A 13993-nucleotide genomic window follows, 5' to 3' on the forward strand; every position below is an offset into this window, starting at 1 on the left:
TATGATGTGATAATGTAAAAATCTCATAGCGTCCGAATATTAAAGTTGCTCACTGTACACTGTACTGAAACAATTCGAATACCAATACTCTAGCACGACGGAACAAAAGCACTGAATAAATACGACTGAATTGCAAAACCATCCCTAACGAAAATTCGACGCCATGTTGATCTTAATCCGACACCGAGGTTCGTCTCGGAGTGGCAGAATCGACGACGCGATTGACGACCAGAATCGATAAGTCGATGCGACGACGAGGACACCACGCGTCCTTACGCGAAACGTCACGCGCGGTTGGCTTAGAAAATAAGGCTTGTTTGGAATCTTACTGTGCGTGGTTGATCGTCGTAACAGGATTCCGTTGAAAGGAGAGTAAACACGACGGAACCGTGGATGTCCAACGAGCTAGGAGAAGCGTGAAACAGCAACGACGAGGAATGTCGCGATGTACCAGGTTAGATTTCGATCCTCGATCGAACGCGAACGATCTCAAGGTTCTTTCGCAGACTGATTATCGACTCCCGAGCGACCGGGCTTGAATTCGATACTCCGTGTATCCGGTGGCATCGCGTCGACGACACACGAGAACCGACTACTAACGTTCGCCAGGGCTGTGTTGAAGGAAAACGCACGACTGCTTCGCGGAGTACCACGCTTCGCGGTTTGCGATAAGAGATTTGAACACTCGAGTCAGGCTCCAAGTTTCGCGCACGCGCAGACGTGTCCGGTTCGTCGCCGTACTTCGAAACACGTGGTACCCTTCCGACCACCGCGCCCCCTCCCCCACTTCGCCCCACTTTCTTCCGTATGCAGATAATTACTCTTACTACATAAGAGACGTTAGTAAACAGAGAAAATGATTTTAGTTTGAACTGCGATAATCAAATGTATGAATTATGGGTTATGGAACGTTTTCAGGCTGATGGAGGAGCGTCTTCAGGGTCTGAATCTAACGCGTGTTCTACGATGTAAAGATGGGGACATAATTAGCAGATGGTAATTAAATTGAACGAGTGACAAACATTGGCAGATGGCAATGAACGCTCGTAATTCTGCATGTCAGTTTGCTTCAGGTGGAGTAAACGCGATATGTAGATCGTAGACAAATGTGATGAATGTTTGTAATTATGTACAGGTATGTAGAATGGTATGTTTTTTTTTTTTTTTGGAGGGTTATATAAGTGACTCCAATGTGAAATGGGTGGAATCTTTTACAGATGAGTTCGTAACGAACAAAATCAGAACCTATCGAGTATGATGAATTAAAAAATGAAGATAAGATAAAACGATTAAACAAGATTAACTCCAAACAATTAAAAGTTACTGAATTAAGCGGTGACGTAAGTAAGAATATTTGACCACTTATTTTTGAAACAATATTGTATCATATGGATAACATACAAAAGTCTCTGCTCAACTCTGACGAACTTCCTAGAAGGTGCTCGACGCGTATCGACGACGAAACGGAGATCCTCGAGCGTGCTCAGGAACACGTGGTGTCCTTCCAACGACTACCCTCGAGCCACTTCCTCCTGACGTACAGACAAGAGTAACAACTATTACTACAACTTCTATAAACACATCAGCAATGCACCCCAGTCTCAAAGAAAATAATTTCAGATTGACAAGAGAAAAGTATCCTGTCAGAAGGTGCAGCTGTCGCCAAATAAATCGGTTACTTTCCACCCAACGTTCGCGAGAACGACGTACAAAGAGTTGAATCGTGGACGAAACGAAGATCCACGATCGAAGAAATTCGGCATGCGAATTACGCGCGAATCTCGGTCGTCGCTCGGGACCACCGGTTCTGACGGCTAGATTTTCATTCGCTCGAACGGCTAGAAAGGACTCGGGACCGAAAGATACCACGGACAGGGTACCGCGAAGGCAGGCTACTCGAAAACTCGACGTGTTCCATGTTCGAGGGGGAGTAAAAACAGGTTTAAGAACGTAGTTGACCGGTCGACTTTTAAATCGGTCATCCGTCTAGCCGAGTAGAAATCACGTCGATTCGAAATCAAGCACTCGTATCAGCCAGGGAGGGAGCATCGAAACTCACTAAAGATCGTTGTCGTGTGGATCAGCCGTGGTGGAACCGGTAAGTCGAACCGCACGAATTAAAAAGAAAGGTGAGCGCGTTCGAGTCCGAGGGACGGTCCCGCGACAGCGTGGAATAAGGAGGACACGTTTGCACTCGCGATCGGTGAAATAATATGTCGCGGATAGAGGCACATGGCAGGGCATGTCCCCGCCGCAGGATTATACGTAGCAGCCGGCGTTCGGGCGCTCCGCGTCGCGACTGCCGCCGCGGCTAAAAAACCATACGATGACCTCATCACACCGACTCTGTTCTCCTGCCCATGTCACTGATACTAGCTATCCTGAAAACATCGTCACCTGCCCGTCGCCTCCTGGAGGTTGTTGATACCTGGTGTTAACCGCCGTCGAGACCACTGGCATGTCCTTTGTGCCACCTTTTGATTTAGATTCGGATTCACGTTTCTGTTCGTTACGTTTTCGTCAAGTCTACGGATTTAAAATTGTCACCTTATGATTTCTATGATCGTGAACTTGTAATAAACGCGTCGCAGTCAAGGGGTTAAATATTGTAAATAAATATATCCCTCCATAAACATAGAAAATACAAACTCACTAACTTGCTCGAGTAGCCCAAATCATGAATGTAACGAACTGCTCCAAAGGATATCGTTTGCGTTCATCTGGTGTACCCTGCTAGGAACCACGATCATCTTCGAATGTCCTTCGAGGTGTCTTTAAAAATGCCCGCCTTAGCTCCAATCTCGCTGAACTCGCAACTGCTTCCATCGCGCGAATATGCGAACTGTAAAGTTCGTTGTCCTTTCGAATCTGTAAAGTTTATGTATAAAGCAGTATAAAGTAAGATACGTTCATTGTACTACGTTTTTATTGTCTTTAAATATATGTCTGGTAAACTGAACACAAACTAGTAGACAACGTACGTTAAAGACAGGTTTACTCCACTCCTCTACTCCACCACGCTGAAGACTAATAAAGATGGAACAGTTTGATCATACACGTGCGAAGTGTTCGGCTGTGACATCATACTTGCGTTATGAATCTGAAAAATAGAATATTATGATGGAAGAGCATTTCCAATAAGATTCTCGCAATGTTATATTTCTTTGTTGACATTTGTGTGTTCTGACGAAAATCGTTTCTTACAAAATTTATGATCGTCGTGTACGTGTGAGGTTATGTGCGTTCAACTGTACTTTAACATCGACAACTATAGATCTTTTACAAAAAGCATATTAACAATAGATGTATATACCTCTATATAAAAATAATTTGTCAATCGTAACGGAGAATAAGTTGGTTATAACGTTCGTTTGTCATCGATATTTAAAACGTAACAATCGTTAACAATGGCTTCTGACAAGTCTGTCAATTCAAATTATACGCTTCCAACGAATGTTAAAATAAAAGTAGAGCCTGGAACGTCGATGCCTGTTCCTGTAACAAACATAAAAATCGAGCCTGGCTTATCTGGCGCTACTACTACTACTACGACTAGGTTAACTTCTTTTCGCTTGCCAAGAGATTTAACATTAGGAGGCAAAATCAAGACTGAGAAACCCAAAAAAGTATACACACCGAATTTAAATGCTCAAAGAACAAAGAAAAAAGAGTAAGTTATGATTGTATGAAATGAAATGAGTCTTGTAAATTCTAATGAATATTAATTTTGTTTTAGAGATGGGGCACAAAGTGATCCAACAAAACCTCTTAGGACCAGGGACCATAATAGAGGACGTGGCAGGGGAGACAGGGGTGGCAGAGGTGATAGAGGACGTGGAAGAGGGAACAATCTAGTTCAAGTATATTGAAAAAACTTTCTTAGGGAATACAAAATTATAATGTAATATTCTACATATATTTTATTTGTTTCAGTCTAGCGGTATCTGGTCTACTGGCATAACTACTACACCAGGAGGGAAACGCAGTAGCAGTGGTGGTGGTGGCTATAGAGATAACGATAGAAGCTCTCTTGCATCTCTAGAAAAACCAAAATTAGAATTAAACCGTACTATTGATAAAGCAGAAGAGGAAGAAAAATTGAAACTCCTATTGAGAGATGACTTTATAGACGATGATGAACCACCAGATTATGAGTTTGGCCCTGTTATGTTGCCAATGATCAAGGAAGGTGTATATTCTTAGTAACAAATTCTAACATAAAGTACCAATAAATTCCATAACGATTATAATATTAACTTATTCCAGCAAAAATACCCAAGAAAGAAGTTAAGGTACCACTTGAAGAAGAAGAAGAAGAAGACAAAAAGCCGATTATTTTGGAGAATGGGGAGGGTATGTACTCTTTTCTTTTTCCATTTACAAAAAACTATATAATTAATGACTACTTCCAGTATTGCCACCAAAGAAAGAACCTAAAGTTAAGGTACTCAAAACTGATACAGAGCCAAAAGAAGAGTTTGATAACATTCCTCAAATGATTGAAAATAAATCAAATTCTTATATTTTAATACAGGTAAGTTATGGAACAAAGGGTGCATATTTAAATTTTCAATTAATATCCTAATGTAACAAATGAACTGTAGTTTCCAGATTGTTTACCAGGTTTTGTAAGCAGTGCAGAAGATACTAGACCAAATCGTTCAAACCCCTCGAGTCATGAGAGAGAAAACGGAAATAATTCGCAAACAGAAATGTGCACTTTAAATGATTTGAAGCCCGGTATTTTAGGCAAATTGCAAATCTTAAAATCCGGCAAAACGCGCTTACTGCTAGGTGAAAATAACTTGATCGTGGATGTTGGATCGCATCTTAGCTTTCGACAAGTACGTATTTAATTCGTTCGAAAACATGGAATACTATAAACACGATAACTTTTCTTTAGGATCTTCTCGCTGCGAAAGTAGATGCCAAACAATTAAATGGTGATTTAATTAATCTTGGTCCTGTCAGTAACACGCTTATCTGTTCACCTGATTGGGAATCCATGTTGGCTAAGTTGTAAATATATTTATAAGAAGTACATGTAAGTAAGTGTATCACATGTTCCTTATTGTAAAAAATACATGAAGTGGGTAGATTCTTATATTATTTTAAATACAAGATACTTTTTCTGAAAATCATGTATTTAATACAGTATACTTGTTACAGTATACATGAAATAAGTTGCGTCACATACAAATTCGGTAGTAGTAATTCCGAACTCTAAGTCAAATTTGTAGTGATCGTAGATTAAGTTTCGTTACATAACTTACGTATACGAATGCCGTAACGAGAGGGTGTGATAATAGTTTCATAGAAAGTATAATATTTGTCTTAAAGACAGAATTTACTACTTTTATTTTAATATAGATAACTCTAGAAAAATGATTTTTACACAAATTAAATTTACAAATTAAAGTCATCACGCTATACAATGAACATTAATTTATTAACTGAACTTATCAACTAAGGAGAATATAATTTCTTTATTCAATTATATTGCCTTGAAGTGTAAAAATCCTACATTAAAGTGGCACAAAAAATTACTGTCTCTATCATGTTCATATGTATTATTTCGATTGCGCTAAGTCAAGAAAACCAACTAATGCTAAAGGGCTGTAAAAATTAGGATGTTTTCATCAAAGAGACGAACTTTTTGACGATACCAATTTGTATTGCACAAGAAAGCGCAATACTATGAAATCATATTGTCTTTAATAATAAATGAAAATAAAATCGTGATACGGTTAGAGCAAGTGCATTGCAATACAGAGGTATACACACGTTACACACCCTCGATGATAATTCACACAAACCTCAATCACTTCTTTCTATACTGTGTCCTTTTTTCATTGATTTTAACGCTTTTTCCCGCAATTTTTTTTCCAGTTCCTCAGTATTACCTTCACTTACATCGGATTCGTCAGAGTCCGCAACTTTCTTCTTTTTGTGTTTTCTGTGTTTCTTATGCTTCTTATGTTTCTTGTGTTTTTTATCCTTCTTCTTCTTCTTCTCCTCTACTTCGCTTTCCTGAAAACATCAATCACAATAGGCGAATGAATTACGCTCCCCAAACATTAAATACTAACAATAGAAAAAACACTACCTCTGATTCACTGGTACTGGTTTTAGTCTTCTTTTTACGTTTCTTCTTCACTTTTTCTTCGTCTGAACTGTCGTCCGCTTTCCTCTTTTTCTTTGCGTCTTTCTCTCCTGCTTCGTCGTCGTCTGTACTCGAATCTCGTTTAGATTTCTTCAATCGAGTTTTGCCTTCGTCCTCGCTCGTGGAGTCTTTTCTCGACTTCCTCGTCCGTGATTTCTCGTCCTCCGAAGAGCTGTCTCTTCGTTTTCGTACCTTTTTCGGTTCATCGTCCGAACTTGAATCTTTCTTAGTCTTCCGTGACCTGGATCTGTCTTCGCTTTTGCTTCTTTTCGTTTTTTGATCTTCGTCACCCGAAGAAGAGTCTTTCCTAGATCTCTTCGATTTCTTGGTTTCCTCTTCTAATTCTTTCTTGGATCGTTTGCGAGATTCGTTTTCATTGGTTTCCCGCTTCCTACCGCTGTCTTTTCTGTCCTTGGTGCGTTCGTCTAGTGAGTCTGTGAAAGAGATCTCTTTGCGTATATATGTATGCTCTTTTTGAGGTTATGTAAGTAATAACTAACTTTAATAACTAAACGTTACCTCCTCGACTCGGCTCTCTAACTTTTTTGCTTTTCTCCACGTGTTTTCTCTCCTCTTCGGAGTCCGAGCTAGAAGCACCCTTGTCCGATTTCTCTTCGTCCGTGGATGCTTTTCGAGATTTCCTGGCCTTCTCTAATTTCCGTGGCTTGCTTTTCTTGCCTAAAGTGAAGGAAATATCGTAAAGATTTATCAGAAAAATATAGGAAAGACTTTTTTAATTTATATTCACCCTCGCTTTCGCTGTCATTTGAGTCTGTAGAACCATCGCGTTTTTCTCTCTTCGACTTCTTGATCACCTCCACAGATTTTTTCAACACGATTGGCTCCGACGTCTTTTGACTCGACTTCTTGTCGTCTGTCGCCACCTTGGCGGATTTTATCGACTTGTCATCCTTCTTCAACGGGAAAGCATCTCCGGACGAGAAGCTCGACTCTTCTTTCGGTGATTCTTCCTTATTGTCTTCTCTAAACATAAACCATAACAGTAGAAATAGTGATGCTTGCGCTGACAAACAAGTGGCGAAACAAACTTACTTTAATGGCTGTTTAACTTTAACCGCGGCTATAATGTCTTCAGTCTTTTTAAACGGCGAAGGAGTCCGAGATAAGCTCTTCGAAAACTAAAAGAAATACAAGAGTATAGTTCAGAAAATCAATAAAGAGATATTCATTGTAGGGAGATGAAGAACCGATAGACGTACTCGGTGCCTAGTTACGGGAAGTACAGTAGTAGGTTGGAGTTTTTTAGGTGAAACGCTAGGCTCTGGTTTCTTGATGGACGTGGATTCAATTTTTTTCGTCTCCTTCTCGGGTCGTTTAATCGGCTCCTCTTTGACAGGCTTCTCTTTTTCTTTACGCTTCTCGTCCACGTGGTCTCGTTCCCTTTCGCGATCGCGTTTCTCTTGAGACGATTTCCGCTCAATCGACTTTCTGCGCACAGACAACAAATGGATAGATTTTTAGAAAAATTATAGAATTCCTCACATATAGCTAAGCGAGAAACACAACATAGCTACGTTACGCTCCGACAACCGTAAGGTCTGTAACAAAACATTGAAAAAATACGATGTGACTTCTTTACTCACCTGATCGCTTCATCCTCATTGCTAGAAGAACTACTTTCGCTACTTTCCGAGCTACTTGACTTAGACCTTCCATTTCTTAATTCTTTTCGCGATCCCGTATCGGTTGACTTTTTTATTTTCTCGTCCACCTTCTTCTCCTTCGGTTTCTCCTTAGCGTCTTTTGAGCGATCGGGCGATCGTTTGTCATCTCTTGAACGATCCGCCGACGATCTGTGATCTTTCGATCTTGATCTACGATCCTTAGATCTAGACCTTCGATCTTTGTCCCTTCTGTCTCTGGAACGGTCTCGCCTACTCGATCTGTCGCGAGATGAAGATCTATCGTACCTGAGGGATCGATCCCGTCCGTCTGGCGAACGACGTCTGCTGTCGCGACGATCCGGGGATCGACGTCTGTCACGCCTCTCCGACGACCTTCGTCTGCGATCGAGAGATCTTCTCCTCCGTCTATCACCAGGACTCGGCGATCTTCGACGATACCTCGCGGGACTTCTACGAGGAGGACTCCTGTAGCAAATACAAATATGAATTAAAGACGTTTGCTCTATTTATTTAATACAACTTCTTCTACCTTCGCCTGCTGGGGGCTCTGCGCACGGATGGCGGTCGCATACTGCGGCTACCGCTGTATCTATCCAGTCTCTCCCGCTCTCTTTCGCGTTCCCGATCTCGTCTTCTTTCTCGTTCTCTATCTATGGATCTCCTAAACAAAATTTCCCAGAACGTTTACCAGAATGTACCCAGAACGCTACTACTCGTAAACCTAGGCGCGTACCGTCTGTTCCTATCACGCGATCGATCGCGCGATCTATCTCGTGATCTATCCCGTGACCTATCTCGCGATCTGTCTCTGTCCTTGGATCGACCCCTGTCTTTTCGCGGCGATGGGCTTCTTCGTTTAGGCACAGATTTCCTTTCCCGACTCGAATCACTCTCGCTACCGCTGTCGTCTTTATTCGTCTTCCTGTACGACCTTTTCGCCTGCACTCCATCCTTCTTCTTTCGAATCTCGAAATCGTTCTTGTCTTTAGCTCCTTTGTCCTCCTCGGACTCCGAGCTACTGCTCGTGCTCGCGTCTCGTTTCCTGTTGGAATCGAGATTATCCTTTCTCTTATCCGGCGATTTCGAGCGAGACTTCGATGACCTGGAATCGCTGGAATCGGACCTCGACTTTCGGGACTTACTTCTGTCGATGCTCTTGGATCTCGACTTCTTGGATCGCGAGCGCGACCTCGAACGCGATTTCGGCGACTTCGATTTCGTGCGTCGCGATTTAGAGCGATCCTGGGACCTGGACTTTGACCTTCTAGACTTGGATCTCGATCTCGAACGTCTCGATCTTGATTTGGAACGAGATCGCCTAGACTTGGATGCGGGCGATCGCGATCGTCTCGTCTTCGAATCTCGACTCGGTGATTTGGATCTAGATTTCTTAGAATGACTTATAGGGGACTTGGATCTCGATCTAGATTTCTTCCCTTTGTCCAGAGATTCGGGGGATGGAGTGCGATTATTCTTCTTCTTCCCATCGGCTATGCTCATCAGTTTAGCTTGCAGTCGAGATATCGCGACAGCGGCTTCCCTGTTGGCACACCTTAATAAATAATCTTTAAAAGATTCATGTTGCGTAACGAAACGTTAATACTTACGGTTTAGTTTTAATAGGCATGAGCGGTATAGCATTTTCGGGTTGAGGCGAGTCCTCCCTCTCAACTTTAACTTCCGGCATTTCCTTTCCGTTGTCCTTGAGTGAATTTTTGCTAGGCGACCTGGAGGATGATCGTCGCTTACGACTGGATCTGTCGCGGTCTCTGTGCCGATCTCTCGATCGACTTCTCTTGCTTCTACGAATAGTTACATTTCCATTTGCAACAAGATAAATTAAATAAAAGTAAACGGTTCTCGTTTGTTTAGAATAATACCTGTCCCTATCGCGATCTCTGCTTCTATCTCTTCTGCGCTCTTTGGACGAACCACGTTCTTTGTCTTCCTTCTTTATCTTGCTTTCTGCTTCATCCTTCTCCTTCTCTCTCTCCTTTTCCTTCTCCTTCTCCGCCAAAGAAGCTTGAAGTTTCTCTTGCTCCTCCTGATTCGATGTATGGTTGTTTAGAATATTGATAACAAATCACTTATTTTGGAATAAATATTAAACGCGGAAAACGTGAACCGAACCTCATGTATCGAGAAACATACGATTGAACGTATCGTTAAGTATCGAAATACGATCTGTTCAATTGTTTCGCTATCATCAGATCGGTTCATGGAATTAAAATAGAATGAATTAATTCTAAATTCAGAGCATTCGTTATTGGAGATACGAATACGAAAATCGGTAATTACCAAACGTTTTTTAATTTGATCTTTCTTCTGTTGCAAGAAAGCCTCGGGAATGCCCGTTACGCTTTCCTGAGCAGAGGCCAAAAGGTCCCACAGTTCACCCATGAAAGATCGGGCATTCCTGCCATTCAGAAATCCTGTGAGGTTGAGCTGCATTTTACGGGGGTCCGGAAACTGTGAAATACATAGTATACGAATTCATTTTTCCATGCATTTAATCGTAAGGTAAACGTTCTATTCTACTAAATCTTTATACAAGAGTTGAAATTACAAAACAGTGTCCATTCTCCCTATGTTGTTACTAACTGCTTTTCCCCCTCGAAAAAGCAGATTTACTTTTTTTTTGCATTTCTAATGTGTCTTACCACCAACAGTGAACCGCTCGTTTCACGCTCTAACAAAGCGATACGCTAAGGAAAAAAATATTATACTCATCGATAAACGCACAAATAGCACAATGATACATTGATACCTTCTCAAGTTTAAAATACTGCTAAGGTAGATGCTGAAATGGGACTGATAAATATTTATTAGCTGAAAACGGAAGAATTAGTTTGGAATATAAGGAACACCGTTCCACCAACCTGTGACGTTGACAAAGTGTCAAACCGTGTAGAGATACCTCCGGAGGCGTGGTCCACGTGTCAATTGCGGCTATGATCGACCCCGCGTCTGAAGAATCGCGGGCCAGCGAACAGACCTGCTCGATGGGAAGGTCCTTCATTCTTCCAGATGTTGTGGCAAGTACGACGAACGAAGCAACATGCATCTAGGGTGTCAGCTGCCGCGATGTCCTTGCGCGATGACCAAAAACGAACGCAGAGCAGAGGGCAGCCGATGACGATGATATCTCCTCCCGTGAACTCGAACCGCTGTAGCTGCCAGTGGACGACGGACGTTCGAAAGCTGTGACACAGCCTTCGTGGTTGCGATCTTGGCGTGTAACCACCTCGAACGAGGCAGTTATGCGCATAAGACGCCGATGGATGCAGCTAGTAGATGACACGATTACAGCTACGAAGACATCTGCAGAGCTCCGTATAAAGGTGAGAAGAGCAGGAACGGCACGATGCGACGAGATTATCGCGTGTACGCAGTTTCTCCGATGACGATGTATCGACGGTGGAGGAACTGCTGAAGGTGAAGATTCAGCAGTGGTTCTAAGATGGCGTCGACATACCAGCTGGCGTCAGCTAGCGTTGACGGCTGATAGAAAGGCAGCCAATCGGATGCAGAGAGGAGCACATCCGAATGCCATTTGGACAATAGGGTTGAGCCCCACCAACGGTCTCTACTTATACTAACGGGGAATTCAAACATATGTGATAAAAATTGCGTTTTCAGGTGTTACTGTGTTGCAGGATCAGCTACATCAGTTTTTTCTTTTTGTTGAAATAGGATATCGCTTGAAAGGGGTACACGAGGTAAATAGAAAACAGGATACATAGGATTAGTGGCGGGCTTAAGTTTGGAACGAATTGCTTTGAATCTGTGGAATTGGGCTCTAAGCCCTTTGAACATTATTTAATACAAGATATTACTTGATCTTGTACCGAATAATAAGACACAGATTCTAAGGATGTAAAGGAATAATGATACTTTCATCAAAATTCAAAGAAAAAAAAAACAATGAGGCAAATATAACTAACATGGTTTCTGCCTCCTTGCTTTTCATCTCCAAAGTCAGCACATTGTGCAGATTTTGGATGATAGCATTTTGTATCTGGTACAAAACATCGTGCTGAAATAATGTGTATTTATCGATTTCCTATGATGAGGGGAAAAAGCCAAGTGAACGCATTTTATACTTCATTCTGTTTATCTGTAGTCTCGTAGATCTAACTCTAATTGAATCTGTTATCAAACAAGTTCCTTACCTTTTCCTCCAGTTGATTATACACAAATTCTACCAGCACATCGTCCTCCATGCCTAAAATTTGTGTGATCTTTGTGGTGATCCAAGGCTTAATGACGTCAAGCTTAACTTTACTCATGTCCACCTGAACTCAAAAATAAAAACAAATTAATGAATAAATTCCTTTAAATACTGGAACAAATACGTTTGAATACCGTATACAACATGGCCTTACCTTCTGCGTGAGCGAATCACCGAACTTCATCTGCTTAAGAAGCTTTTTCTCCTTATCGCTGAACCTCGTGTCCTGCGACGCAGTAGTCCCCTATTATTTAAAAAAAGTAAAATTAGAAATCTCGAAAAATACATTTTTTTTCTTCTCGGAATACATCATATGATTAGACTTGCGCAGAGAAGTTCGGAGCAAATTAACCGCGTAAATAAAGGAGTTGTCACTGTACTTTTTGATACAGCAGTAAAATATTTAAAACTGCGTCTTGTTTTCACGAACGATTCAGCTTATTTACCGTGTACATCATCTTGGCAACGTGTAGACACCAAAAGCTGCACGATGTTCGACGTTCCTAGCTGGCGATGCTCCAATCGCTTTCTCTGGGACTGGATGGGAAAAAAAAGATACTGGAAGAATGCGTCGTTGAAAAGACGCGATTCTTCTTATTCGCGAAACCTCGTTACAATTTTGATTGCACAAATATCGAACGTTGAAATTAATTGTATACAGACGCGAACGCAGTATAGATCAATCTGCTAATATGGCGACCGTGTCGTTGATTCATTGCGTTACACTTGCTCGACGATGGACAGCCATGTTTGTTCAGAGCTACCAACGTTATTTGTACGTGAGTACGGTGAGTATACTGCATTCAAAGAGATTATTACCCATGTAATCGAATAATTTATATTACATAACGTAGTAGTGTAAACTAATACGTGAACGTGTGAATACACAAATTTTTAAGGAATATTTCACTTAAATTACTTCATAATTCATTATTATATATTTATTTGAATTATTGGCCATCTACCGGTTAATAAACCGAACTAATTGAAATGAATTGAAATACTTTTTATTGTGTAGTACACCTTTGTACAATGTTCTTACATACTATTTACAATATAGGGTGATCGGAATGCACCTAAGTTATTGTTATTCAATTACTTCGCATATCATGTGCTATCATGATTTTTCAAGAGCCTTTATTTTAATACAACCTGTATATAAATATACATGTATGTGTGGGTTTGTAATTATGTATATATGATTGTGTACGTAAATATGTATATATGGGTCGTAAAAAGGATTTGTGAACTGTGTTTGGTATCCAGAATAATTTCATTTCCATTCCATTACACTCTTGTAAACTAAATCCTAAACCAGTCTTTTTATTTTTACCCTGTAGATCCAAATAAAATAAATGTACATGTGTGTTTAATATCCAGAATAATTTCATTTCCATCCCATCACACTTTTGTAAACTAAATCCTACACCAGTTTTTTCATTTTTATATTGTAGAATCGAGTAACTCCACGTTAACGACAATTATGTATCCAGTTTTTGTTTGTTTTTATGCTCGATAAAACGTACTGAAGGTACTAAATACTTTCTAGATATAGCTCCCTTTAAAATGCTTTTGCAGTGATCTAACCCTCTTGGTACTCTAATTATTCGTTGGTTTATTAACTTTCTACAAACAATTTAACCGCTTCAGCACACTTGATATAAGGTTTAGATCATTGATAACATTCAGGAATGATTTTCCATACGATCTTGATTGTTATTAAATAATTATGAACATTTTCCGAGAGTGTTCCGCAAGATAGAAATCACGAGAGGTTCAAATATGGGTACAGAGTGAGTGAGTGAGTGAGTCCGAGAGAGAGAAACATGTAGGACAAGGATAGCTAACGTTTTCTTTTTTTTAAATTGATAATATATATGCTTGGAATCCACGTATGACATATAGCTATCGTTTGTGACCGGCGACCGACTCGCCATCTCGCGGCCAAACACT

At 40.8% G+C, this 13993-nt stretch overlaps 2 protein-coding genes and 2 long non-coding RNA genes across 7 annotated transcripts in view; 2 read left to right on the top strand and 2 right to left on the bottom strand.

Moving 5' to 3' along the window:
• The window catches only part of LOC128876868 (uncharacterized), a 29772-nt gene extending 29049 nt beyond the window's left edge, over positions 1–723 (bottom strand). For both annotated transcript variants that reach the window (XR_008457140.1, XR_008457139.1), the window contains exon 1: positions 330–723. This is a non-coding gene — a long non-coding RNA (uncharacterized LOC128876868). The remainder of the gene's footprint in view (positions 1–329) is intronic.
• Positions 704–2053, top strand: LOC128876870 (uncharacterized). Its single transcript, XR_008457141.1, has 4 exons — positions 704–839; positions 919–1340; positions 1436–1549; positions 1621–2053. It is a non-coding gene; the product is annotated as an uncharacterized LOC128876870 (long non-coding RNA).
• A 627-nt stretch (positions 2054–2680) lies between these two features.
• LOC128876866 (DNA-directed RNA polymerase III subunit RPC4) lies at positions 2681–5663 on the top strand. Its single transcript, XM_054123622.1, has 7 exons — positions 2681–3670; positions 3737–3860; positions 3934–4189; positions 4267–4353; positions 4413–4534; positions 4605–4844; positions 4904–5663. The coding sequence occupies exons 1-7, from the start codon at positions 3408–3410 to the stop codon at positions 5021–5023; spliced, it is 1212 nt and encodes a 403-aa protein (XP_053979597.1). The 5' UTR covers positions 2681–3407; the 3' UTR covers positions 5024–5663.
• On the bottom strand, positions 5127–12780 carry LOC128876864 (serine/arginine repetitive matrix protein 1-like). Of its 3 annotated transcripts, none has more exons than XM_054123616.1 (15): positions 12487–12780; positions 12195–12284; positions 11982–12104; positions 10108–10278; positions 9690–9853; positions 9417–9611; positions 8543–9349; positions 8339–8470; positions 8095–8274; positions 7384–7612; positions 7217–7302; positions 6912–7147; positions 6683–6841; positions 6107–6597; positions 5127–6030 (listed from the first exon to the last, which is right to left on the bottom strand). In XM_054123616.1, the coding sequence occupies exons 1-15, from the start codon at positions 12496–12498 to the stop codon at positions 5818–5820; spliced, it is 3288 nt and encodes a 1095-aa protein (XP_053979591.1). In that variant the 5' UTR covers positions 12499–12780; the 3' UTR covers positions 5127–5817. The 3 variants fall into 3 exon arrangements, with proteins under 3 accessions (XP_053979591.1, XP_053979589.1, XP_053979590.1); XM_054123614.1 differs by having other exon boundaries at positions 7768–8274; XM_054123615.1 differs by lacking the exon at positions 12487–12780 and adding an exon at positions 10689–11404 and having other exon boundaries at positions 7768–8274; positions 12195–12213.
• Between the last annotated feature and the right edge of the window lie 1213 nt (positions 12781–13993).

Source organism: Hylaeus volcanicus, chromosome 5 (genome assembly GCF_026283585.1).
Source record: "Hylaeus volcanicus isolate JK05 chromosome 5, UHH_iyHylVolc1.0_haploid, whole genome shotgun sequence".
NCBI lineage: Eukaryota > Metazoa > Arthropoda > Insecta > Hymenoptera > Colletidae > Hylaeus > Hylaeus volcanicus.